Source organism: Ictidomys tridecemlineatus, chromosome 5 (genome assembly GCF_052094955.1).
Source record: "Ictidomys tridecemlineatus isolate mIctTri1 chromosome 5, mIctTri1.hap1, whole genome shotgun sequence".
In the NCBI taxonomy this organism is placed as follows: domain Eukaryota; kingdom Metazoa; phylum Chordata; class Mammalia; order Rodentia; family Sciuridae; genus Ictidomys; species Ictidomys tridecemlineatus.
This window is the reverse complement of record NC_135481.1, coordinates 178,369,239-178,387,193: the sequence shown is the minus strand read 5'-3', so window position 1 is coordinate 178,387,193 and position 17,955 is coordinate 178,369,239. Positions and strand designations below refer to the sequence as shown.

Below are 17,955 nucleotides of genomic sequence, written 5' to 3'. Positions count from 1 at the left end.
GCATTAAAAAAGAATAAAATTTATGGCATTTGCAGGTAAATGGATGGAGTTGGAGAGTATCATGCTAGGTGAAGTAAGCCAATACCCAAAATCTTCTCTCTGATAAATGGATGCTGATCCATGGCGGGGGCAGGACATGGGGAAAATGAAGGAACTTTGATTGGGCAAAGGGGAGGGAGGGGTTGTGAAGGTGCATGGGGGCAGGAAAGATGGTGAAATGAGATGGACATCATTACCCTAGGTACATGTATGACTGTACACATGGTGCAAGACTACATCATGTATCACCAGAGAAAAGAAAAGTTGTGCTGCAATTGTACAAAATGAACCAAGTGTTATATATACCTAATTTAATTAATTAGTTAAAAATATTCTTAGGGAGCTAACTTCCTTTACCCCAAACTCAACAGGTTTTGAGGTGGTGACACTCAGTCTATAGGCTTTAGAATATATGGGAGCACTTCCGTGCTTTGCTGTCCATCATCGCATTTTGGGCTTGAATCAGAGAATCAAAGGATGCAAGACCCTTAGATACTGGAGACAGAACTGGAAAGTTCCAGAGCCAGGATTCCAACCAGATGTCAGACAGAGCTCATACAGGGAAATCTTCTATACTGACACTAACTTCGCAGATTAATTTCATCTATTTTCAGAATTCACATGTGTGGAATCTTACATTATATGCTCTTTTCTTCTTTCTCTCAACATTATTTTTGTTAGGACATCATTTTGTTTTAACTGTCTTTGTAGAATTCAGCTGTTGCTTGCCTGCCTCCCACTGCTATAAAGGAACTCCATGAGGGCAGGGGTTTGGTCAATATCCCCAGCATCTTGCAGAGAGCCTTTATATAATAGAAAGTCAATAAATATCTACTGAATGAATGAGTAAATCAAACTTGATAGTTTTGAGTATGGTTTTAATTCATATATGGGGTCAGAGGTTGGGGGGCCAGGGCTGGACTTGAGCCATTTATAGAAAGCATAGCAGGTGGAGAAAGCTCTTCACTGTTCAAGGATGCTCAGAATACTGGGCTTCTTGCCCAGAGACCAAGCAATAAAATTAGCCTAGAGAATTAGAACTTCTAATAAGCCTAACCTATGCCAAGTATAATGTGGGTCTGATTCTAGATTGCCTATGCTCAGTGTACAACCTAGCACTGAGAAACCAACCCAAAAAATGGTCTAGAATTGCCCTGTTGGGTTCACTTCCACTACCCAGAGCACATCTTCCTGCAGAGACAAACTCATGATAAACATAACAGAGCAAACAGGAAACCCAATTCCCTGAGAGATGCAACAAAAACTACAATCTACAAGGAGTTAAGGTGCTGAATTCAAATACGTGAAGAACTGTCCTGAAGCAAAGGGAGCCTAGGGGATTTGTGTGGCCTCAAAAGCAGAGCAGTGGGCAGGGACAGGAAGCAGAATTTGGAGGCACACAAAGGATTTGCAAACTCTGAAGTGGTAAGTAACAGAAGAAGCTGCCTTGGAAGAAAGTGAACCTGCCCACACCAAGGAGGACTCAGACTGGGGTTGCCCGGGGTTTCAGGCTTTGCACTGGGTGACCTCTGAAGTCTGTTCAAACTTCAGGATTCTAGGATTCCAGGATTTTAGAACCCAGCCTAAAATACGCTTGTCACCAGTCCCTCTTTGGGTCAGAGTTCTTCTTTGAGTAGAAATATTGAGGGGACACCGTGAAAAGGCTACAACAGCCAGGAGGGACAGCAGACTCCAACTCAACAGACACCTGACAGCTTCTACTCAGCATCCAGGATTAGAACAAGAGACATTCATTGTCCAAGAAAGGAAAGATACTCAAGGAAGATGTCCGAATGGGGAAGGCTGAAGGACAAAAGCAAATCTGACACCCAGACTGGCAAGGGAAGGGCCATGACAAGGTTTCTTCCATCAGAGAGCTGACATTCCCCTGGGAGGCAAAAAATAAAACAAGCAAATATGTTTCTGAAGGTAATTAAAGATTGTGGCAGGTGCTATGATGGAAATAAACAGAGCAGTGCTCTGGAGGGCGAGGGGGGTGTGCTTTATTCAGGAGTTAGCCAGGGAGAGCCTCTCTGAAGAGGTGGCATCTGAGGTAAGACCAGAAGGATGAGAAGTAGCCAACCAGGTTGAGCCCAGAGAAGGATCATTCAAGCCAAAAGAATGGCGGATACAAAAACCTTGAGGTAGAAAACAGGATGGAATTTCTGATGCACTGTCACAATGGTGGTGCAGCTGGGTGTGGTGAACAAGGGGAGCGTTTTTATGAGGTGTGGGTAAAGAGGTAGACAGGTAGGCAAGATCATTCAAGTCCTGAAGGAACCAGAAGAGACTCTGGGTTTTACTGCAAGTACCATGGGAATCTGTTAGGAAAATAAGAGACCTGAAGTTCAATAATGGGGTCTCTGGGTGCCATGTAGCAGTTGAAGAGGCTGCTGTGGTTGTTCAGGTGGGAACAGATGGGCCTGGACAGGTAAAGGCACTGAAGTAGGGGAGACAGGACGGATAGCATGAGCCAAAAGTCCAAGGCAGAAGAGAATAAAGGTAGGCCTGAGCAGCCACACGGCTGAGGCTGGTCCCCAGGGGCATAAAGGGAGGCGAGACTGGATGGAGCAGTAGGGACTAGACCATGAAGGGCTTCAAAAGCCACATTAGGATTTAGAGCTTTCCCCTGCAGGAGTTGGGGCACCATCAAAGGCATTTTTATTTATTTCTTCATCAAAGAGCTCTGAGAAAGGGAATCAGACTGTGTGGTCAGATTTATGTGTTCATCAGATCCCTGTGGCAGCTGGTGTGGAGGATGAACTGAAGAGGCGAGACCGGTGGCAGGAAGACTGACTCAGGGGAGGCTGCCATAATGGTCCACATGCAGGGTGGTGAGGCCCCAAGAGGGGTCCGCCACCCTGGCACCCTGGGGGTGGTTGGGCCCCTGCTTGTCCCAGGTCTGTCCCCCTCCTGAGGCCCTGGGCAGCTGCAAAGGGCTTGAGTGGGCCCCAGCTCTGATGCTTCAAGCAGAAAATAGGATGAGGGCAGCCAAAAGGCATCAGGGCTGTTTATCCGGAGGAGAGACGCCTCAGCATGGATTTATGGCTAAAAGGTTACTGGGGGGAGGGGGTGGGGAACCAGCTGTCCCCCATCCCCACAAAGGACAAAGAAAGGAGGGGACAACAGCCTCTGCTGCAACAAGAGGAGGGAAGTTATACTTGTGAGGGGAAATATCCTGACAGCATCGGAGGACAAAAGGACCCTTTAGTAACTGCCCAAACTAACTGTCATTGAACAGTCAGGGAAACTGAGGCAGAGGGAGAGCAGATCCTTGCCTAAGGTCACATAGTGAACTAAAGCTATGACTAGACCTTTGGTTTCTGAAGGCCACTAAAGGCCCCCTTGGAGCACTTACAAGGGTCCCTCAGACTTCAGGGTACCTCCTAAAGAGTTCTGGGATGTTGTCCTGGCCACAGAGAGAAATGTACAAATGTAGCCATTCCACAGGGATGGGCACAAAGATCTGGACTGGACTGAGGTGCTCTGGACCCAGCACTGGTTCTGGTCCGGGTTTCTGGTTGCTGCTTCTGTGAGTTCAACCTTTGTCTTAGGTCCTCATAGCTCTGTTTCTGCCCTGGTCTCCAAACAGACTCCATTTTTGGCTTTGGCAGGAGTCCCTTGTATTTCTCAAGGGTCTTAGTCTTTCTAGACCTTTCTCTCTCTACCGTTGAGACTCTATATTTCTCTGTTTTGGCTTCTGACTCTGTCTTGAGAGATGAACTCAGCTGGGCCAACCTCCCACCCACAGGGGCCCTCACTGGTAGAGTGCCCCAGTGTAGACAATGCTTGGGCTCAGAGCCCAGGCTGGGACAGGTGACAGCAGCTGTGGGTCTATCTATAGCTCTCTTGCCCTTCAATTGTTCCCAACTTCAAACAATGGTTGGGCCCTGGATTAGAGATGCACCCTCCACCAGCCCTACTGAAATGGATCCCAGGGAGCCGGGGATAAGGCTCACTAGGGTTACATGGCGATATGAACCCCCATATTTCCACCTAAGTTCTGAGCTCTTGGCTCCAAGTCCTCTGAACTCAGGCTGTTGATTATAGAACTCATGGGTAAGGGAATAGGGTGTGTCCAAACACCAGACCTGTGCATGGGTATGGGGGTGCAAGGCATGTGGGTTTCCTTCTTCCTGCCTTGGCTGACACTCGTGGGCACTGGGGTGCCCATTCCATGAGAGCAAAGAGGGGGGTCTTTCTTATACTCTGCCAAATCCTAGCCTGAGCCTGGTACCTGATAAGTGTTCAATATATACTTCTTATGACTCAAGCTTCAGAGGCAGGCTAGAGCAGTGAAGATGAATACCTTATCTAAAGTCAGAGATCCTGGGTTTGAATCCCAGCTCTGCCAATTACCAGCCATGAAATCTTGTAAAATTGCTTAATCTCTTAACAACGAATATGCATAAGCAGTACCTACCTTCCAGGGCTGTGATGAACTTTATATGTGTTAAAATACCTCAAGTGCTTAGAATAGTGCCTGGCACTAGTGGAGATTCAATAAATTACTGCTAGTTCCAAGATAAAGTATTAATAAAAATAAGTGAGGGGGGTGGGTATGTAGAACAGTGATAAACTGCTTGCCTAGCATGTGTGAGGCCCTGGGTTTGGTCACCAACATTGGCTGGGGTGGGGGTCAAGGAACATAAGAATGTATGGGACATGCCATCACCTGTGTAAAAATAGAAGGAAAGAGAGATTTGTGCATGTGTATGTTCATCTATGGACAGATTGCCTCTGGAAGTCACTCAAGATGCTGGTAACAGAGCAGGCCCAGTGGAAGTGCAATCCTGAAATCCCAGCTATGCAGGAGGCTGAGGCAAAAGGATAATGAGTTCAAGGGCAAGCTGGGCAACATAGCAAGACTTTGTAAGTAAGAAAAGAGGGAAGAGAGGGAGAGAAGGGAAATGAGGGAAAGGAGGGAGAAGGAGAGACATGAGGAGAGAAGGGGAGTTGGGAGTCAGGGGAGATAAGGGTAGGGAAGGAAGGAGAGGGAAAGAAAAAGAAAAAGATGGTGGTAATAGTAATTGATGGAGGGACAGCAAAGAAAGGGAGGGACACTGATCCCCAAACATTTTTATTTTTTAGTACTCGGTATTGAGCCCAAGGGGCACTCTACCACTGAGGTACATGTCAAGCTATTTTTATTTTTTGAGACAAGGCCTTAACTAAGTTGCTGAAGCAGTCCTTGAACTTGAGATCCTCCTGCCTCAGCCTCCCCAGTTTTTCCCCTTATATTACCTTTTAATCATATGTATGTATAACTTATTTTTTAAAGTGTGTGCTACTTGAATAAAGGTCACTTTCAGTATGATCCTTGATTTTAAAAAACAAAAGCCCCTACTCTGTACCAGTGGGACAGGACTTGAGTGAGGGCTGGTCCCCAGGTGCAAGTTCACTGCCTTCAAGCCTAGGTGGGGCAGCCCAAGTCTGAACCCTAGAGTACCCTCTTCCCTCCAGCCCAATGGTGGACAAGTATGACCATTCAAAACTATCCCAGAACAAATGGTATGGCAAAAGAGAGGCTTCCCAGCTTCCAGGCCAAGAAGTAGGAGGAGAGAGGGGAATGCAGGTTCCTATCCTCTTCCCTGGCCCCAGACTCCAATCTTCAGCCCAAGCTATTCTTAGAGTCCAGATAATGCCAGCAGTTGCTGCTGCTCATATTTCCAGAACCACCCATTCCTGAGAGGCCCAATCCCACCCCCACCTCCTTTGTGTGCTGGGCTCCCTGACTGATCTGGGTGTCCTACTGGCTGTCTCCTCTACAGTGCATGGGCTGCACACAATCAGGCCACCATGAGTAGGTAAGCACCTGGGTGAAAGATCCCTCCAACACTCCCCTTGCCAGGCAGCTAGGAGAGACAAGAAGGGCTACAGACATCTTAGGAAAGAAGATGTATTCCCAAGGGTGGCCATTCAGATAGTTTGGCCCAAACCCAAGATCTAAGCTATACTATGTATATGAATGAAAGGGATGAGCCAGGGGACCTGGGACAAGGGGAGGGCAGAAAAAGTAGCAGGGAAGGGCTACCCGAAGGTCACTGCTGGAGGAAGACAACAACAGGAGGTCTAGGAAAGAGGTGGTAGAAGAGGTCTGATTGTCGAACTCACTAGGTGACCTTAAGTAGAGTGCTTTTCCTCTTGGAGCTTCAACTTCCCTCATAAATTGGGCATAAACTTATCTCACTGAGGTACTAAATAGATTTAATGAAATAATGTATGTAAGGAGCTGAGACTGTGCCTGATCTACAACAGACACCATGATGACAGTATCATTAACTCCTTAAGAGCAGGCAATGCTTCTTTTTTAGCTTTGCAACTGCAGGGACTTCTCAAATCTTTGCTCTGCCATTTGCAAGCTAAGTGGCCCTGAATAAATTGCATTACCTCTCAGAGCCTTGGGTTCCTTCTCTGCAAAATGAATATACAAAGAGTATCTGTCTTGGAGTATTGAGAGAGATAACTGAAACAGTGCTTAGCCCATAGTAAGAGGTCAATGGTGTGAACAGGTGAGGCTGTGGTCATGTGTACCCTGGGGTCTATGTGGGGAAATCCTGTGTCTGTCACTCTGCAGGTGGAATTTGAGACTGTGCCTGGGGCAGTCAACATTCTGTAAGAGAGGTCCTAGTGGCCCCAACCCAAGGAAAGGAAGTCCCAGGACCTCGTAAAATCACTGTGATGCTACCCCTCAAATCCTGTGCCAAAGCCCAGGCCCTGCCTGGGGTCCTCAAGACCAGGATGGACTTGCCTCAGCTTCCTATTTAGTTCAATCCAACAAATACTCCCTGATGTCCCCCACCCTGGAGCTGGGCTTGCTCCTAAGGTTTAGTAACCTCAGACTGGCATGAAAACACAGACGGTTAATATTAAATGACAGGGCTGGGAATGTAGTTCAGTCACAGAGAATGTGCCTGGCATGAGCAAGGCCCTCAGTTTATCTCTGATACCATCACAAAACTTAATAAATAAAATAACATGGGGCTGGGGTTGTGGCTCAGTGGTAGAGTACTCGCCTAGCACATGCGAGGCCCTGGGTTTGATCCTCAGCACCATTAAAAATAAATAAATAAATAAAAGGTACTGTGTACAACTAAAAGAAATAAATGTTAAAAAAAAAATGCTGCTCCCTGGGAACAGCATTTAACCTCACCTGGTAGAATAAAGAATGGGGGAAGGACTTTTCAGTAAAATATCAACTAGAAATGGAGTGTAAGGGTGAGGTGGGTTATGGCTCTGCTCTAACAGTCTTGGTCAATCAGCTTAGGAGCTGAGGGAACAGAGACACTCATAAGATTAAGCTGGGAACCTACCTGATAGATCTAATGGTATCCCAGCTCCACCCTGAGTATACCAAGTAACTTGTTTCCTCCCAGTCTCATGGCATATGGTTCATCTCTCTATGAAGCTAAAAACTCAAGGACAAGAGTCATCCTCAAGCACAGTCTTGAGTTTTTGTGTATTAAAAATTTTATTATTAAAATTAACTCTATTGTTCTCTCTAATGCTTCAAACCTTAAATTTTCTTTCTTTTTTTTTTTTTCTTTTTTGGTTGCAGTGCTGGGGATTGTACCAAGGGCCTTGTGCATGCTAGGTAAGCACTCTACCACTGAGTTATACCCACAGCACAAATTTTATTTCTTAACTGAAAATTTCTATTGAAATATTCACATGCAGTTTTAAGAATATAGAAAAATAGGTGCTGGGGTTATGGCTCAACGGTAGAGCACTCGCCTACCGTGTGTAAGACACTGGGTTTGATCCTCAGCACCACATAAAAATAAATAAATAAAATAAAGGTATTGGGTCCAACTACAACTAAAAAAAATATAGAAAATACCAACACTGATAATAATCAATTGATACTGATATAATTTATCAGTCTTATTCAGATGTACCCAGCTTTACATATACTAGTGTGTGTGTGTGTGTGTGTGTGTGTGTGTGTGTGTGTGTGTGTATGCACATATGCATTAAGTTCTTTAGTTTTATCACCTGTGTAGGTTTGTGGATCCACCATCACCAAGATGTTGGATGTTATTCTTTTATAATTGCACCAACCTCCCTACCATCCTCAACCCTTGGCAAACACCAATACATCCTTCATTTCTAAAATTATCCAATAATGGGATACAAATGAAATTATACAGCATGTAATCTTTTGAGACTATTTTTTCCACTAAGCATAATTCCCTGGAGATTAATCCAATTTGTTGCTTATATCAAGTTTGTGCCTTTTTATTGCTGTGTAGCAATCTGTGGTATGGATACAGTGCAGTTTGTTTAACTATTCAAGTGTTGAAGGGTATTTGGATAGCCCTCAGTTTGACGTACTATGGTGTCCTGGGCCACTGAGGCCATCCCCACCCAAACATACCTGGAGAAGCAGGTGGGAAACAGCTTCCAAGTTCTTGTTCCAGCTTTCTAAGGACAGGTGCCCAAAATGGTCTTCACCTGCCTCCCCTTGCCCATACCAGATAATGGAATTCAGCCACTCCCAAGTATGCCAACACCCAATCCTTAGGGACAAGTAAGAAGAGAATATCATTGAGTCCCCAGACCTTATTTAGACTTGAAGACTATAGACTTGTATGTTGGCCCCAGCTAAGAGGCCCAGCATGACCTGCCCCAGACTCATCTTGGGTAGCTCCTCCTTCTCACTCATTCTACTCCAGTTACACTGGCCTTCTGGGAGCTTATAAACTACTAATAAGCTCCTCTCTGTCTCAGGGACTTCGCATCTTCTACTCCCTCCACGTGGAATCTTCTTTCCCTAAAATAGGACAAGGCTGCTTCCATTTTTCCCTTCAAGTGTCAGATCAGTTGTCACTTCCTCAAAGGGATCTTCATGATGATATTAACTAAATTAGGTCCTTTCTCTTTATGTTTTCTTATCCCGCTCTATACGACATACCCTGATTTTTAAATGTATTACATTTATTACTTGGCTTCTTTATTTATTATGTGTCTCCACTACAAAATTAGGTATTTCTTAAGAATTAGGAGCAGGCAAACACGTAACAATTATTCCACAAGACATCCAACTAGCATGCCACATACATGGAGAATGTTCTTAAGAATTCACTGTGATGGGAAACATTACATTCTCAAAAATATTTTTTTCTCTTCTTCATGTTATTGGTAGTTCTGAATGTTAGATATTTTTTTCCATGGGGTCAAAAGGTACCTAATTATATGATTGTGAGTAAAAAAATAAGGGACAGAATTCAAGTACTGGCTGTTTTTCCATTTTCATTTGTGTGTGCATTTTTAATATAAATGCAGGGATGTAAAGCATTAATTCAAGTCAAAATGTTTCAGTGAACAAGTTTCAGCAATTCAATTTTACAATTATAAATAAAAAACTGTTAAATTTTTCTGGGCAATGCAAGCATTTGGATTTTTTTAAGCAAGTAAATTTCTCATTGACAGCAATTAAATGGTATTTGTAGCATTTTTATCAAATAGTAGATTCCATCCACTCACTATACTTTTCTGAGTTGTCCTACATGCAAGTACATGTTTTTAATGTTGTCTGTCTTCTGTACTGTTCTTATAAGTCTGCTATTAAAATACAGTAAACTATAAAACAAAAAACAAGAATTAGGAGCAGCAGATGGCACTGTGATACCCCAGCAATCAGAATGGGCCTGGGTACAGAGGAACAGCCATGAGTGGCTGCTGAATGGGCCATGTCTGCTGAGGTGGGACAACTGCTTTTAAGAATCATCTTCTCCATGGGCCTCTCACTCTGCTCCTGGCTGTTTCCTCCATGCAAGACCCAGAAAATATTGTGATCCCTTTTTCTCTTCCACCCCAGCCTGGGCAAGGCTCTCTCTTCTTTGTCTCCTGGGCTCATGTGAAACCAAGCTAACAATACAGCATGATGATTAAGAACACTAGAGTCTGACTATCTGTGTGTAAATCCTCAGTGGCTGTTCCTTTGAGACAGCACCTGTCTCATTTGGAATTAAATGAGGTTAATACACATTTTATTAAAAAACAAGCACAATAGCTAGCACATTGCACATAATAAGTATTTAGTAGATGATCATTACTTTTCTTTTTCTTACTATCATCATTTCCAAATTCAGAATAATCCAGAAAAGTGCATGATCCACTAACACCGAGATCATGAGAAGGAAAAGGGTCATTTCTAAGACTGTGGGCCACCATTCTCATCTTAAGGCAATTCCCTTCTGGCCTTGCTGTTTGTGCAGCCCCTTCCCCTCTTGGTGAAAGTTCAGAGAGATGGAAGAGCAGGACTTTAACCTCTCCTTCACTAGTTTCAAGATGATAATTGTCCTCTCCCACATGCAGAGTTATCAACCTGCCCCAACATTCCTTAGCTCCATGGTCTCCCTACAAATCACCAACACAATCTGAGCCCAGAGCCCTGCCATCATCCAACAGGCAGAGTTATTTCTTCATCAAGAGCCGTGCACACTCTGCTTTCTAGCATCTGTGTACCCAGCCATGCAAATATTTAATGAAAAATAAGTTTTGCAATTAATATGTAAAATCACAATGAAATCATTTCACAATCACTAGACTGGCAAAAAGGATTAAACTTCTGAAAATTCTATATCTTGATGAAGACACAGAACAAGGGCAATTTGAACACATTGCTTGCAGGAATGCAAACTGGTAAAAAAAAATTGGGGGAGAGAAATTTTATATTATCTAGCAAATTGCTCATGACCTTAACATTTAAAGAAGTACTCACTAGCCTGTGTCATGTGCAATGGAAAAAATACTAAAGAAAACCCAATGGACCATTCATAGGAGAACAGAGAGACAAACGAGGTGCTTTTATGCAATGAGATCTATAGAGCTGTGAAAATGCATGAACCGGAATTACCCTTGTAACATGAATGACTCTCGACATAGCACTAAATGAGAAAAGCAAGCTGCACAAACATACAGGTGATATGTTATCACCTAAAGTCCAAACACCTAAGAATCAATCAATGGGATAGATTCAAACTAAGAAGTTTCTTCTCAGCAAAGGAAACAATCACTAACGTGAAGAGAGAGCCTATAGAATGGGAAAAAAATCTTTACCACACATACCTCAGATAGAGCACCAATCTTCAGGATATATAAAGAACTCAAAAACACACACACCAAAAAAAAACAACAACAACAAATAACCCAATCAATAAATGGGCTAAGAAACTGAACAGACACTTCACAGCAGAAGAAATACAATTGATCAACAAACATATGGAAAAATGTTCATCATCTCTAGCAATTAGAGAAATGCAAATCAAACCTACTCTAAGATTTCATCTCACTACAGTCAGAATGGCAATTATTAAGAATACAAGCAATAATAAGGCTTGGCGAGGATGTTGGGGGAAAGGTACACTCATACATTGCTGGTGGGGCTGAAAATTGGTGCAACCACTCTGCAAAGCAGTATGAAGATTCCTCAGAAAACTTGGAATGGAACCACCATTTGACCCAGCTATTCCACTCCTCAGTTTATACCCAAAGGACTTAAAATCAGCTTACTACAGTGACACAGCCACATCAATGCTTAATAGCAGCTCAATTCCCAATAGCTAAACTATGAAACCAACCTAGATGCCCTTCAACAGATAAAAGGATAAAGAAAATGTGGTACATATACACAATGGAATATTACTCAGCCTTAAAGAAAAATGAAATTATGGCATTTTCAGGTAAATGAATGGAACTAGAGAACATTATGCTAAGTGAAATAAGGCAATCCCCAAAAACTAAAGGCCAAATGTTTTCTCTGATAAGTGGATGCTGATCCATAGTTGGGGGGATTAAAGAAGAATGAAAGAATTTTGGATTGTACAGAGGGCAGTGTGGGGAGGTGTGTGAGGACAGGAAGAACAGTAGAATGAGACAGACATTATCACCCTATATACACTTATAATTACACTACTGATGTGATTCCTCACCATGTATTGCCAGAGGAGTGAGAAATTGTGCTCCATTTGCGTACAATGTGTCAAAATCCATTCTACTGTCATGTATAGTTAAAACAAAAATAGAAGGGAGACCAGGAGAATAGAAGAAGGGGATCAGGAGAAGGGAGAGGAGGGAAAGAAGAGGTACTGGGGAATGAAATTGATCAAATTACACTGTTTTATTGTGTGCACATATGAATATATAACAAATCCCACTATTATGTATAATTATAATGCACCAATAAAAGGGGAAAAATTAAATTTAATTATATTTTAAAAAAATTGAGCCAGACCTAGTTTTTCAATCTATTTGCTCACTTTTATTTTGAACAAAGTCATTTAACAATTGGACAAAGGGATATTTGGAAAAACAGTGTCATCATAAAGTTTCATTTACGTTTATAAAAAACAAAGTCCAAACAACTTGAAAAGCAGTATCATATATAATTTTGAAACATACCTAGTAAAGGAATAAAAAAAAAGCACAAGACCTAACTTATGTCATATAAAAAATTAACTTGAAATAAGTAAGACTTACATATGAATTAAAACTATAAAAATCCTAGAAGAAAACCTAGGCTTTTCTTTGTTCTTGGATTAGGTTATAGTTTCTTAGATATGACATGCAAAGCACAACCAACCAAAGAAAAAACTAGATAAACTGGATTTCATAAAAATTTAAAAACATTTGTGCTTCAAAAGACACAATTGGAAAGACAACTATAGAATGGGAAAGAATATATGCAAATGATATATCTAATAAAAGTCTAGTATCTAAAATATATAAAGAGCTCTTAAAATTTTTAAATGGATGAGAGATTTTAAATAGACATTTCTCTCGGGAAGATACACAAAGGGTCAATAAGCACATGAAAAGATGCTCAACAACATTAATCATTAGAAAAATGCAAATCAAAACCACAATCAAGGCTGTGGTCGTAGCTCAGTGGTAGAGTGCTTGCCTAGCATGTGTGAGGGCCTGGGTTCGATTCTCAGCACCACATACAAATAAATAATTAAAATAAAGGTCCATCAACAATTAAAAATATATTTTAAAAAACACAATAGGGACTGGGGATATAGCTCAGTTGATAGAGTGCTTGACTCGCATGCACAAGGACTTGAGTTCAATTCCCAGCAGCACACACACAAAAAAAAACAAAAAAACAAACACACAATAAGATGCCACTTCACACCAACTAGGATAACCATATAGACAGACAAATACCAGTAAAGATGTAAAAATAGAAACCCTGACACATGCAGCCACTTTGGAAAACAGTTAGAAATTCCTCAAAAAAGTTAAACATGTAATCCAGAAATTCCACTTCTAGATATCTACTCAAGAGAATTGAAAACACTCACAAAAAAAAACCTGTGCATGAGCACAGAGCTTGCATTATTCATTATAGCAAAAAGTGGAAATAGGTCTGGGGTTGTGGCTCAGTGGTAGAGTGCTTGCCTCTCATGTGTGAGGCACTAGATTTGATTCTCAGCCCCGCATATAAATAAATAATTAAAATAAAGGTCCATCATCAACTAAAAAATTTTAAAAAGGAAAGTGGAAACAACCCAAATGTCTATCATTTGAATGAATGGCTGAATCCTCAAACAGGCTAAATGAAAGAAACAACTCACAAAAGGCCACAAATTATATGACTGCATTTATATGAAATATTCAGAATAGGTAAATTCATAGAGACAGAAATTAAATTACCTATTTCCAGAGCTGGGTGAGGGAAGAATGGGGAATGACTGCTAATGGATATGGGGCTTCTTTTACAGAGTAATGAAAATGTACTGGAATTAGTGGTGATGGTTGCACAAGCTTATAAATATAATAAAAACCACTGAATTTATGGTATGAATTATATATCAATAAAAAGTTGCAAAGGAGACTGGGCACATATCCCAGGGGTAAAATGGGTATTTAGCACTCACAAGGCCACAAGTTTGATCTCAAGCATCACTTTAACAAAAGAAACAAAGTTGCGTGGGGATAATAAACACTCAATTCAGGAGAGTCATTACCTGGGGGCACAGGGAGAGGTCATTCGTGGTGTGGCACACATGGGTCTTCAGTTACATAGTAGTTCTCCTCTTATCCAGGGTTTCACTTTCCATTGTTTTAGTTACTTGTGGTCAACAGTGGTCTGAAAATATTGAACAGAAAAATTTAAAAATAACAATTCATAAGGTTTAAATAACTTTTATTACAATACATTGTTAGAATTTCTTCATTATTACTTATCATTGTTAATCTCTTACTGTGCTTAACTTATAAATTAAACTTTACCATAAATGGTTATATGTACATATAAGAAAAATACAGTTTAAAGAGTTTGGTACTATTTGTGGTTTCAGGCATCTGCTGGGGGTCTTGGAATACATTCTCCCCAGATAAGAGGGGATTGCTATATTAGCAATGTTTTATTTCATAATCTGTATAGTAGGTATGTGGGTGTTCATTACATTAATAATTATATCTTTTGCAATGTTATCATAATTAACAAAAGTTAAAAATTATTTACTGAGTTTAGACCTAGATTAAGCACTGAACTACAGGGGGTGGTTCAATGAAGACTAAAACCAGTTCCCATCCTGTCCAAAAGAAAGTGGAGAAGTAATAAGTATAGAATATAGTATAAGTAAGCCATTTTACTTCTGGGCTTCTCTTTGCTCACAAAAAAATATGAGAGCTAGATTAGAAGCTTGTAAGTAGAAGGTCTCTGAGGATCCTGCACCCTAGATGTGTGTGTCCCCTTTGTCAGCCCACAGCTCCTCCACGAGTTCATCATGTACAACGAGAGCATGGCCCTAGAGCCATTCCTGGTGCCATCAGTCACTGAGAGCTGGCCCAAAGCAAAGTCCCAGTCTCTAAGTCTGTGTCTTCTCAGTAAAATAAGAACAGTAACTTTTCCCTCCCAGCACTGCAGGAGTGTAAATGAGATAGCACATATAAAGTGTCAGGACAGGCCTGGCACACAGTAAATCCTCAACACATGGGAGAGTCCTCACTTTGATTCCACAGGCATTTCCTGAGCAGCACCACTGGGCCAGGCCATGCTGGGGGACAGAAGGCAGAGGAATTCCACTGTGAATGGCCAAAACAGTGGCCTCCAGCCATCTGGGGAGATATTCTCATAAATAATGATGCCAGGCAGGGTGTTGTCACTTGCTAAAAAGAGATAACAGGCATGTGCACAGATGCAGAACACGTGCAATGCAGACATTGGGAATGGGAGGTGTCCCAATCAAAAGGCCCAGTCCAGACTTGGAAAGAGGCCCTCATGAGGGCAAAAGCAAGGCACAAAGTTAAGGGACAGATTTCCATTCATACTGCAGTGCAGCCCTCCTTGTATTTTTTTTCACCTAATTTATACTCCAATGTTCCCACAAACTCTAGAACAGAGATGTCCATGAATTCAACAGTCAGCTTGGGAAAGTATGAGTTCATGGACATTCTAAGGTAGGGGAGTGGGGAGGCAAATGTCTAACAGTGCCAAGCAGTCTTATCTGGCAAGTCAGGACACTCTTCAAGCCTCCACTTCTCTCATTGTAAAATGGAGACGATAGTCGGGAGCAGTGGCACATGCCTATAAACCAAGTTCAAGGCTAGCCTCCACAATTTAGCAAGACCCTGTCTCAAAATTAAAAATAAAAAATTAAAGGTCTGGGGATGTGGCTCAGTGGTAAAGTGCCCTTGGGTTTAATTCACATTACCAAAAAAGAGAGAGAGAGAGAGAGAGAGAGAGAGAGAGAGAGAGAGAGAGAGAGAGAGAGAGAGAGAGAGAGAGGAGGAGAGAGAGAGGAAAAAAGAGAGACTCACACAAACCATAAGACTATTGACCTTATACAGTAGCCCCCACTAGGGTTGTGGCTAAAAGTGATGTAATGACTGTAAAGTTATTAGCCAAGGACCTGGAACTTAATGACCAGATCAATGAAGAGTAGTTAACTTTAGGAAAAAAACAGATTCCATTTTGAAAATGAGGCAAATAAGATTCAGAAGTGAGATGACTTGCCCATAATCACAGTGGTAGGTTGTGGAGTGAGGATTTACATCCAGATCTGAGACACCAAAAGCTCAGTGCATCATCACCTCCCTCTGCTCCAGAATCTACAGGTTCCCTGTAGTCCAGTAAATGGAATCCATCCTTGCCATGGAGTAAGGACCCAGCAAAGGCTTGGTGCCAGGAAGACCCTAGGTAAGTTCCCTCATCCTGAGTTTCTTTTATTTTTTTTAAACTTTGTTTATTTATTTTTATGTAGTGCTGAGGATTGAACCCAGTGCCTCACATGTGTGAGGCAAGCATTCTGCCACTGAGCCACAACCCTAGCCCTCATCCTGCGTTTCTTGATCTGAGATTCCCAAGAGGGTCTGAGAAGATCTGGGGATTCCTCCACATAGTACATGCAAAATTTTGTGTCTAATGAAGATTCTTGAAGGAATCTAAGTATCAAAATTAACAAAACACTTGACTCACTTAGTATGTTTTCTTATCCATTCAATGGAGAAAACAAAATTTATCTTGAAAGACTGAGGACATTAAATGAGATAATTTGTGAGAAGTACCTGAAACATCCTAAATTCTCAATACACATCAGTATCCAGTCATCCTCCCTTTCTAACCTATTTCCATCATTCGTCAAATGTTACTGAGCATCTACTATGCGGCAGGAACCATTTCAGGTGCTGGGAAAAATGTGAAAAGTGGTGAAAAGACAATATTGGCTCGATTTTGATGGAGCTCACATTTCAGCAGAGGGAAACAACAGACAAATAAAAGTAATAATTTCAGGTATTAATCACTATTAGAACACTCACAGGGTTATGTAATACATATTGGTGGGGTGGGATGGGATGGCATCTAAGGAGAAAACACCTGAAAGACAAGGATATTGGTCATGCCAGTTGTAGGGGCAAAGCATGTTGGTAGAGGGAGCAAGCAAGGCAAAGCCCTGCTAAAAAGACCTAGACCCACCACAAACTGGGTCACTTTGAACAAGGCACTTAACTTCTGAGGTTCAGCTGCCACACCTACAAAATGAGAATTAAGCAGCCTTATCTGCTACAATGTGAGGGGATTCAACCAAAGGGCTGTTAAGGTCTGGAATCCTCCCTAAATCTCACCAACAGATAACCCATACATGTCATTGGGCACCCATCTTGGAAGTGGGGAACCTGCACAGAAAACCCTGGGTCCCATTTTTAAATTTTTACACTCATGCTGTATTAGAAATAACTTTTGTTTCTGGTTAATACAGAGACTTTTTTTTTTTTTCCTGTCAGTTCAGGACTGTTATGATAATACTACTTCATATCCCCCCTGAGGTACAGAAACAGACATTTCGTGTAACTTAACTAAAATTCTCATTAGGTGCTTCAAATTGCAAACAATTCTCTCCTAACCTAGGGAGAAGAAACAGTTATGACGTTGGAGGCTGCCAGGAATAAGGTAGGATCATGAATCCATATATTTAAAAAATAAAAAGTAAAAAACCCAGACTTCCCCAGATCCTGATGCAAGAGGCATCCCAAGAGTTTGAGAAACACTGGGTCACCCTCGAACACTCCTAACTTCAAAATTCCAGGAAAAATGAAAATGCGTTCCTTCTGCTTCTAAGGCTTGCCATACTGCTACCCTAGGTGAAAAAAATCAAGTGTGTTTTTCTGGAATTTGTCGGGTCTGGGAAAATAACCTGGGTTCCAATGCTGGCTCAGCGACCTTGTCCCCGCCCCTAAGACTCTCTTACCACGCCCACCCCCGCCCCTATCACCCGTGTGTCCCTGAGATCGTGACTGTCCCACCTGAGCATTAGTTTCCCCATCTTACAATGAACGTCGACAGCTCTGACGCTCTATGAACTGAGCATACCCGCAGCACCCCGCCGACCCAGCCTGACCCCTCCTTGTACTTCCCAAGTCCAGGTCCGCCTGAGTGCAGGAGAGAAACCCTTAAAACTAAGA

General features: G+C 42.0%; 1 protein-coding gene across 1 annotated transcript in view; it reads right to left on the bottom strand.

The window, feature by feature from the left end:
* Myh7b (myosin heavy chain 7B) overlaps positions 1–17,725 on the bottom strand; it is a 44,267-nt gene extending 26,542 nt beyond the window's left edge. The window contains 2 exon segments of the mRNA XM_005329898.5: positions 14,016–14,137; positions 16,813–17,725. Of these exon segments, the coding sequence (XP_005329955.2) occupies positions 14,016–14,056 (41 nt within the window). The 5' untranslated portion in view covers positions 14,057–14,137; positions 16,813–17,725.
* Between the last annotated feature and the right edge of the window lie 230 nt (positions 17,726–17,955).